Raw genomic sequence first — 10,197 nt, 5'->3', positions numbered from 1 at the left:
CATATTGTTGCCCTCAATCCCCTCTCAGGATACAAGTGACCTCTCCCTATACAGCAGATATTCTCTGGGTTCATATTGGTCCTGCCACCAGGTGCACTTTGCTGTCTTAAGCCCCGTACACACGTACCGATTGTCGGCCATAAATATTCGACCGCCGACCGATCGGCCGATTGTTGGCTTGTTAGTATGATGCTTCCGACAGCGCATTTTCGGCCGAACAGAATCTGTCGTGCAGGCATTAAAATATTTGTTGGCCAACACCAGAACGGCCGATTGTTCGCCAGTCAGTACAGATGTCGGCCGGCAGACAGCAGATTTGCAAGACTGGGCATGCTCAGAGAAGAAAAAACACACAGAAAGTTATCCATCACATGACATCACTTCCGTCACATGACATCACTTCCGTCACATGACATCACTTCCGTCACATGACATCACTTCCGTCACATGACATCACTTCCGTCACATGACATCACTTCCGTCACATGACATCACTTCCGTCACATGACATCACTTCCGTCACATGACATCACTTCTGCAGTCGGCTGTTGTTGCCCTCAAAATTCATGTGCAGTCTTTTGCACTTTTCAACAGACACGACAGCCCTGGACAAAAGACGGCCGATCAGTACGTGTGTACGGGGCTTTAGACTTGAGATCAGGGATCACCCCCAACTCTATGACCTTGTGTCCAACCCTGGACTTTCCCCAAAACACAAACCCTGTATCTATGACCCTTTCCCCAATATGAGCCCTAAGGTCCTCGTTTTAGCCATAACTCTACAAGTCTTCCTCCAAACTCCAGTGCCAAGCCTGATGAAAGCCAAAAGCGCTGACCGAAGTCTTGTCCTATACAGACCAACCCAATTTCCCTAACCTAACACTACTCCCGAGTCTACAGTCCTAGTCCTGGCATTAGACTCAACCAAGGATTCGCTTTAACCAAACACCTTCAGTCTCAACCATAGTCCTAAACCTATGCAAGGCCCAATCATAGCCCGAACCCTAACCCATCCCTCTGGAACCCAAAATCTGGTCCTAACCTTTGCCCCAACAATAGGCTGAACCAAAACCTTGGTGCTGACCTAAAAGTTAACTCTAACATTAGTCCTAACCTTAGCCCTGTTGCTACAGCTCCCCCCCCCCCCCCAAAAAAGGCCTAACAAATTTAGGAGATTCGTCCTAGCACTATCCCAATACATCGGTTTCGGCCACAGATATAGCATTAACCAAAATCCTAATCCTTTTACAACCCTTGATAATCCAAAGCCTATCCCTAGCCCTAACCTTGGTACTAGTTCTAGGCCAATTCCCTAACCCTCCAGTCCCAGATGTGTTCCTAAAACTATGCCCAAGCCTTGTGTTAAGACGTCATTGTCCTACTGCTTTCTAAGCCCCAGCTATAGTCCTATCATTTTAACCCTTACCATAGCTCTAGTCCTAACCACATAACCCTAGCCTAATGTGTACCCTACTCCTACCCTTTACCCAACATTATTCCTACAGCCCTAACCCTACTCCTTCCCCTGGTCCTAATCCTTTTCACAACCTGGCCTTTCACCTATACAAACACAAGCCCTAGCTATAACTTGAAACCCCCCCCCCCCCCTCTGTCCAAGTTCTAAGCCTTCTGCTTGCCTCATTATTAACCTAGTTATAAATTAAGCCCAACCCTTAAAGACCTAAAACTATTCCTAAACTCACCCCAACAGAATGCCTACAGCCCCAGTCCTTCCTCTAGTCTTAGCCCCGGCCCCAGCCCTTTCCTCTAGCCTTAGCCCCGGCCCCATCACTAGTACTAATGGCCCCAGCCTAGCTGTAACTCTGACCCCAGACCTAAAGTTGTCATGGTTCCAGTCACTGCCCTAGAACCTCCCCCTGGTCCCAGTCCTAACCCTATTGAGGTGACCCCTCTCTGCTTATGTCGGGGTCTTATCGATGTCATGGCTGGTTGGGTTACGCGGGTCCCTCTGACGCTGTGGCAGTTCCAGTAGAATGTCTCAGATTCCAGGACATCGAGAGAGAGGGGGAGGGCGGCTGAATAGTGACAGAGAAGTGTTTTCATGTCCTCACCAGCCAGTCAGAGCTCAATGAATGTCTTCTGATTGGTTGTCAGGATTGGCCACATGCCAGCTGCCAGGATAAAACAGAGGACTGAGGAGTGAATTATCATATCTCACCACAAGATGGCAGCAGAGCAGCAGAGATATGTTGTGGGTGAAGTTATCAGTTGCTGCCGCTAGATGGCAGCAGAGGAAATGGATTCAGCTGAGAGAAGCGTGTGAATGAAAGCTGGAGACGTCATGTGACCGGAAATTAATGCTTTTACCTAGGGTTGCTATAGGGGAACTTCCGGTCTCCGACAAGATGGCGGCAGGAAAGGGATTATGGGAGGGGGAGAGAAGGAGAAGCTGCTGATGGAAATATTCGGAGTTACTCTACAGATACAGGTATTAATATTACCACCCCTCCCCCTCCAGGATTAATATTACAACCCCTCCCCCCCCAGTATTAATATTACCACCCCCTCCAGTAGTATTATTACCACCCCTTCCAGGATTAATATTACACCCCTCCCCCCCAGTATTAATATTACCACCCTCCAATATTAATATTACCACCCCTCCCCCTCCAGGATTAATATCACCACCCTCCAATATTAATATTACCACCCCTCCCCCTCCAGGATTAATATCACCACCCTCCAATATTACCACCCCTCCCCCTCCAGTAGTATTATTACCACCCCTCCAGGATTTATATTACCACCCCTCCCCCTCCAGTATTAATATTTCCACCCTCCAGTAATAATACCACCACCCCTCCCCCTCCAGGATTAATATCACCACCCTCCAATATTACACCCCTCCAGTATTAATATTACCACCCCTCCCCCCCCAGTATTAATATTACCACCCCTCCCCCTCCAATATTAATATTACCACCCCTCCCCCTCCAGGATTAATATTACCAACCCCTCCAGTAGTATTATTACCACCCCTTCCAGGATTAATATTACCACCCCTCCCCCCCCAGTATTAATATTACCACCCTCCAATATTAATATTACCACCCCTCCCCCTCCAGGATTAATATCACCACCCTCCAATATTACACCCCTCCCCCTCCAGTATTAATATTACCACCCCTCCCCCCCAGTATTAATATTACCACCCCTCCCCCTCCAATATTAATATTACCACCCCTCCCCCTCCAGTATTATCATCAGGTCTCCCCCCTCAATTATTAATACTACCACCCCTCCCCCTCCTAAGTATTAATATTACTACACCTTCCCACCAGTATTATTACCACCCAGCATCTTCCTGGGGTGGAATTATATTATCACCCCTCCCCCCACTATTAATAATACCCATCATCCTCCTGTGCTGGGGGCAATTCTGGTATTGCACTCCCAAAATATTACCCTCCCCCCGACCACTGCCCAACCTCCTTTGTAGGGGAAGGAGCTTGTATTACCCCCCCCCCCCCCCCCCCCATCATCATGATCCATCAACCACCTGTGGGGGAGGAGCTTAAATTATGCCTATAGGGTTAGAGTGTTATTGATATTATTGGTTATTGTTATTGGTGGGGTTAAGTCTCCACCACAGTAGAGGATGATGGGTAATGATGTGGGGGGGAGCTTACATTGCCCCCCTCCCATGTATCAATACCCATCATCCTCTGTAGGAGGAGGAGCCTATATTACCCCCTTAAGGTTAGAGATTTATTGATGATTGGGTATTTGATATGGGAGTGGGGTTAATATAAGCTCCCCCACAGCAGTAGAGGATGATAGGTAATGATATGGGGGGGCTTATATTACCCCCCCCCCCTTTGTATCAATACCCATCATCCTCCTCTATGGGGGGAGGAGCTTTTATTACCATTACTATATTATATTGGGTAAGCGAGCCCATAGCTCCGCCCCTTTTCTGGTACATGGCAGTAATTCAATGTGTTTCCTTCGAGGTGAGAACCGCGATTTGTCCCCAATGAGGACAATATGGCCGACATGAAGCCCTCATCTGCTGGCGTTCAGGGGGAACTCCGCTCATTGGAGGAAGAACGTTCCACCTCAACCCCCCAACTCACCGCAGGTCTTATGGAGGAACTCCGCTCAGATCATACTGAAAATACTGCAGCCCAAATTAAAGTGGAACCCCCGGAGGATGAAGATCCTCCACAGGATAATCACTCTTTATATATGACCAATCGTATTAAAGAAGAGCCATGTGACTATGAGCTCCGCCCACCTGTAGATCAGTCCCTGGGTAATGGTTGTGAGGATTGGCTCCCAGGTTGGCGTGGGCCACATCTAAACTCCACCCTCTCCACTCCCTCCTTATGTATCAAAGAGGAGTCGGGTGAGGAGGAGCTTGAGTACACCACCGTCTGTATAAAGGAGGAGCCAATCTCTGGTGACGAAGGTGACTTCCCTTCAGTAGACAATGAGGAGCATCGTACCTCGGAGGTGTTACCAGATGGCTCCGCCCTGGGTGGAGACGAGGAGCTGGATAACCTAAGTGACCACACAGAGATCGAATACACTACAGTGCGCATCAAGGGGGAGGAGTCATCCGATGAGGACTATGTGGAGGTGGTCCCTGAGATTGACAACTACGCCACCCGAGATCACACCTACATGGTGACCCGCACGGATGACCGCATGAGGGCACCCTGCAACATCCGCAAACTCCACAAGACTCTGAACTGTAGCGAATGTGGGAAAGTCTTCTTCGGCAAAGCTGCCTATCGACTCCACCAGAGACTTCACCGGGGTGAGGCCATCTACGCCTGCGCCACCTGCGGGAAGAAGTTCTCCCGGAAGGGCTCCTGTCAGAAGCACCAGGAGGCCGCCCACAGCCGAGAGAAGTCTTTTGAGTGTTCCAACTGCGACCGCTACTTCTCCTCCAAGCTGGGCCTGACGCTCCACCAGCGTGTCCACACCCGGGAGCCCGCCTTCACCTGCAAGGACTGCACCAAGTCCTTCACCAGTAACTCCGCTCTTATCCAGCACCAGCGGGTCCACTACACCGACCGGCGCCTCGTGTGCGCCAAGTGTGGCGTCACCTTTGACAACAAGTCGGACTTGATCAACCACGAGATCCTCCACCCGGTGCAGCAATCCTTTGTGTGCTCCGAGTGCAGTGAGAAGTTCCTGACCAAGGCGGAGCTCTCCGCCCACTGGAAGGTCCACACCGTCATCAAAGCCTTCTCCTGGCGGAAGATCCACTTCAAGCATCAGGACACTGAGGAGACGGCGCCCGGTGCTGCCGGAGGACAGTGATGGTGGCACATTCCACAGAGGAGACGGCGCCCGGGGCTGCCGGAGGACAGTGATGGTGGCACATTCCCCAGAGGAGACGGCGTCCGGGGCTGCTGGAGGACAGTGATGGTGGCACATTCCCCAGAGGAGACGGCGTCCGGTGCTGCCGGAGGACAGTGATGGTGGCACATTGCCCAACTCGCAGAGTCCCCCCCCGGGGTTCTCATTACCGGACAGTCCGCCCAAATGTCATCATTTTGGGTAGGAAGCATGCAGGGTCAGGTTAGTTGTCCCCGGCTTCATAGGTCTCCCAGGAGCGGGGCTTTCACAAGGCGACTTTATGGAAGGGCACCAGTTGGTTTCATTACCAAACATCTGACCGTGAGTTCCCAGCTCCGCCCATCCATCACAGACATTGTGAGGGAGCCTCTTTTCTGTAGGGAGGAATGGGGAAATGAGACCGTGGTTGGGTCACCCCTCCACCTACAACTCAAACCTCCATTTTGGAAGGAGGAGTTCTTAAAGTGGATCTTCACGGCATCCGAGTACCATAAACCAAAAACTCTATTTAATAAATGATTAATATTCAATCCTTCCATCCGTGTCTTCATCAATCCATCCATGTCTCCTTATATCTTCCCATGTCTTCATCAATCCATGTCTCCATCTCTGCATCCATGTCTCCATCTCTGCATCCATGTCTCCATCTCTCCATCCATGTCTCCATCACTCCATCCATGTCTCCATCTCTCCATCTCTGCATCCATGTCTCCATCACTCCATCCATGTCTCCATCACTCCATCCATGTCTCCATCACTCCATCCATGTCTCCATCACTCCATCCATGTCTCCATCTCTCCATCCATGTCTCCATCTCTCCATCCATGTCTCCATCTCTGCATCCACGTCTCCATCACTCCATCCATGTCTCCATCTCTGCATCCATGTCTCCATCTCTCCATCCATGTCTCCATCTCTCCATCCATGTCTCCATCACTCCATCCATGTCTCCATCACTCCATCCACGTCTCCATCTCTCCATCCACGTCTCCATCACTCCATCCATGTCTCCATCACTCCATCCATGTCTCCATCACTCCATCCATGTCTCCATCACTCCATCCATGTCTCCATCTCTCCATCCATGTCTCCATCTCTCCATCCATGTCTCCATCACTCCATCCACGTCTCCATCACTCCATCCATCTCTCCATCCATGTCTCCATCACTCCATCCACGTCTCCATCACTCCATCCATCTCTCCATCCACGTCTCCATCACTCCATCCATCTCTCCATCACTCCATCCATGTCTCCATCACTCCATCCATGTCTCCATCTCTCCATCCATGTCTCCATCACTCCATCCATGTCTCCATCTCTCCATCCACGTCTCCATCTCTGCATCCACGTCTCCATCTCTCCATCCACGTCTCCATCTCTCCATCCATATCTCCATCTCTCCATCCATGTCTCCATCACTCCATCCATGTCTCCATCTCTGCATCCACGTCTCCATCTCTCCATCCATGTCTCCATCTCTCTATCCATCTCTCCATCCATGTCTCCATCTCTCCATCCACGTCTCCATCTCTCCATCCACGTCTCCATCACTCCATCCATGTCTCCATCACTCCATCCATGTCTCCATCACTCCATCCATGTCTCCATCACTCCATCCATGTCTCCATCTCTCCATCCATGTCTCCATCTCTCCATCCATGTCTCCATCACTCCATCCACGTCTCCATCACTCCATCCATCTCTCCATCCATGTCTCCATCACTCCATCCACGTCTCCATCACTCCATCCATCTCTCCATCCACGTCTCCATCACTCCATCCATCTCTCCATCACTCCATCCATGTCTCCATCACTCCATCCATGTCTCCATCTCTCCATCCATGTCTCCATCACTCCATCCATGTCTCCATCTCTCCATCCACGTCTCCATCTCTGCATCCACGTCTCCATCTCTCCATCCACGTCTCCATCTCTCCATCCATATCTCCATCTCTCCATCCATGTCTCCATCACTCCATCCATGTCTCCATCTCTGCATCCACGTCTCCATCTCTCCATCCATGTCTCCATCTCTCTATCCATCTCTCCATCCATGTCTCCATCTCTCCATCCACGTCTCCATCTCTCCATCCACGTCTCCATCACTCCATCCACGTCTCCATCACTCCATCCATGTCTCCATCTCTGCATCCATGTCTCCATCTCTCCATCCATGTCTCCATCACTCCATCCATGTCTCCATCACTCCATCCATGTCTCCATCACTCCATCCATGTCTCCATCACTCCATCCATGTCTCCATCACTCCATCCACGTCTCCATCACTCCATCCACGTCTCCATCTCTCCATCCACGTCTCCATCTCTCCATCCATGTCTCCATCTCTCTATCCATCTCTCCATCCATGTCTCCATCTCTCCATCCACGTCTCCATCTCTCCATCCACGTCTCCATCACTCCATCCATGTCTCCATCTTTGCATCCATGTCTCCATCTCTGCATCCATGTCTCCATCTCTCCATCCATGTCTCCATCTCTCCATCCATGTCTCCATCTCTCCATCCATGTCTCCATCACTCCATCCATGTCTCCATCACTCCATCCATGTCTCCATCACTCCATCCATGTCTCCATCTCTCCATCCATGTCTCCATCTCTCCATCCATGTCTCCATCTCTCCATCCATCCATATCTCCATCTATCCAACCATGTCTCCTTTTATCCATGTCTTCATTAACTATGTCTCCATCTCTGCATCCATGTCTCCATCTCTCCATCCACGTCTCCATCTCTGCATCCATGTCTCCATCCAGCCATGTCCCCATCCATTCAGCCATCCATGTCTCTATTCATTCCTCCATGTCTCCGTCTATTTATGTCTCCATCCATCCATCCATGGATGGAGACAATCACTTTAAAAAAAACACCCCCTAGCACTTCTGGCCATGGCCATCTTCAGTAAGGCAGATCATTCATGTAGCATTTACGTCCTGGAATCCATCTGTCCTTGTTTAGGTATGTGCAGGAGGGTGTGCTTCACTAAGAACCGCCCCCCCCCCAAAGACTCCTGGGATTTATGACAGAAATTTCCTAGGCAAAAAAAAACGGAAATAACTGAAGAAATGTAATATAGGAAAGAGTAAAAGAAGTTTCTATGATATCGTTTCTTATCTAATAACGATGGAAGCGTGAAGATTACAGATAATTGTTGATTGGGAAGCGAAGTGCCTTCTTAATCATCAGGAGAATCTCTCACTTTGCCTGTTCAGTAGAAGAGCGGAAGCCCCCTTTAATCTGGGAGTTGGTTTCCATAGAAAGTCCCCGGACCCAGCGAGGGTTCCGCATTATAGGCGGGGGTCACTGATCAAAGGGGGCGGGGTCTGGAGAGGGTGGAGGATGTGCATTTTATTTTCTGTTAGATTTAAGTTCCCGAAAATTCTCATTTACAATGTGATCGAAAAATGTTATTGTTATAAAAACTCCCTGAAATCTCCTTCTCTTCACCGGATTATTTCTCTCTGTATCCTGCCTGGATGTTCCAGAGCCGTAACACACAATGCCTGGATGTTCCAGAGCCGTAACACACAATGCCTGGATGTTCCAGAGCCGTAACACACAATGCCTGGATGTTCCAGAGCCATAACACACAATGCCTGGATGTTCCAGAGCCGTAACACACAATGCCTGGATGTTCCAGAGCCATAACACACAATGCCTGGATGTTCCAGAGCCATAACACACAATGCCTGGTCTAGATGTAGAGGAGTGGTAGTACACAATGCCTGGTCTAGATGTAGAGGAGTGGTAGTACACAATGTCTGGTCTAGATGTAGAGGAGTGGTAGTACACAATGTCTGGTCTAGATGTAGAGGAGTGGTAGTACACAATGTCTGGTCTAGATGTAGAGGAGTGATAGTACACAATGTCTGGTCTAGATGTAGAGGAGTGGTAGTACACAATGTCTGGTCTAGATGTAGAGGAGTGGTAGTACACAATGCCTGGTCTAGATGTAGAGGAGTGGTAGTAAACAATGTCTGGTCTAGATGTAGAGGAGTGGTAGTACACAATGTCTGGTCTAGATGTAGAGGAGTGGTAGTACACAATGCCTGGTCTAGATGTAGAGGAGTGGTAGTACACAATGTCTGGTCTAGATATAGAGGAGTGGTAGTATACAATGTCTGGTATAGATGTAGAGGAGTGGTAGTACACAATGCCTGGTCTAGATGTAGAGGAGTGGTAGTACACAATGCCTGGTCTAGATGTAGAGGAGTGGTAGTACACAATGCCTGGTCTAGATCTAGAGGAGTGGTAGCACACAATGTCTGGTCTAGATGTAGAGGAGTGGTAGTACACAATGTCTGGTCTAGATGTAGAGGAGTGGTAGTACACAATGTCTGGTCTAGATGTAAAGGAGTGGTAGTACACTGTAACGGACCGTTTCAGCAGACAAGGGGTTAAAATCTGTTTAGGCGATATGCCCCTTTCTGAGAGACAGGCACAGCTACTGCAGAACACCAAACTCCCGAACTGGATACAAAATAGCACTCCAACCTGGAACCTCACGAATAGCTGCTAGCAGACGAACAGGAAAAGCATAGATCAGCTTACACTCCTAGCAATCAGTCTCCAACAGCATACAGTGAATACCCCCAAGAATGAGACAAAGCTCAGAGTTGAGGGTAAAACAGGAACAACAACAACTTTTATTGGAAGAACACAGCACACTTTTATACAGAATTTGGAACATCCTTCCCCCAACAACCGCTTTCCCATTGGTCAATTTCACAGTACCTGCAGTCCCCCATAAGGTCCTCTCCAGACATGCAAATGAGGGCTCGAAAATGAGTCAGTAGTGATTGGTCAGATAGCTTGACCAGGAGGGCTGCTATGCAAATGAGGAC

General features: G+C 49.4%; 1 protein-coding gene across 1 annotated transcript; it reads left to right on the top strand.

The window, feature by feature from the left end:
- The first annotated feature begins 2,363 nt into the window (after positions 1-2,363).
- On the top strand, positions 2,364-5,304 carry LOC309563714 (uncharacterized protein). Its single transcript, XM_082268309.1, has 2 exons — positions 2,364-2,449; positions 3,975-5,304. Exon 2 carries the CDS (start codon positions 4,009-4,011, stop codon positions 5,290-5,292), a length of 1,284 nt encoding a protein of 427 aa, XP_082124435.1. The 5' UTR covers positions 2,364-2,449; positions 3,975-4,008; the 3' UTR covers positions 5,293-5,304.
- The last annotated feature ends 4,893 nt before the right edge of the window (positions 5,305-10,197 follow it).

The sequence above is a fragment of the Pelophylax lessonae genome, assembly GCF_965119305.1.
Source record: "Pelophylax lessonae genome assembly, chromosome: 9".
NCBI classification, from domain to species: Eukaryota; Metazoa; Chordata; class Amphibia; order Anura; family Ranidae; genus Pelophylax; species Pelophylax lessonae.
This window is presented reverse-complemented; position numbering and strand designations above follow the sequence as displayed.

What these genes read in the sequence shown, in the direction of transcription:
- LOC309563714 (XM_082268309.1), top strand. Translation starts at nt 4,009, where the DNA reads ATGGCCGACATGAAGCCCTCATCTGCTGGCGTTCAGGGGGAACTCCGC.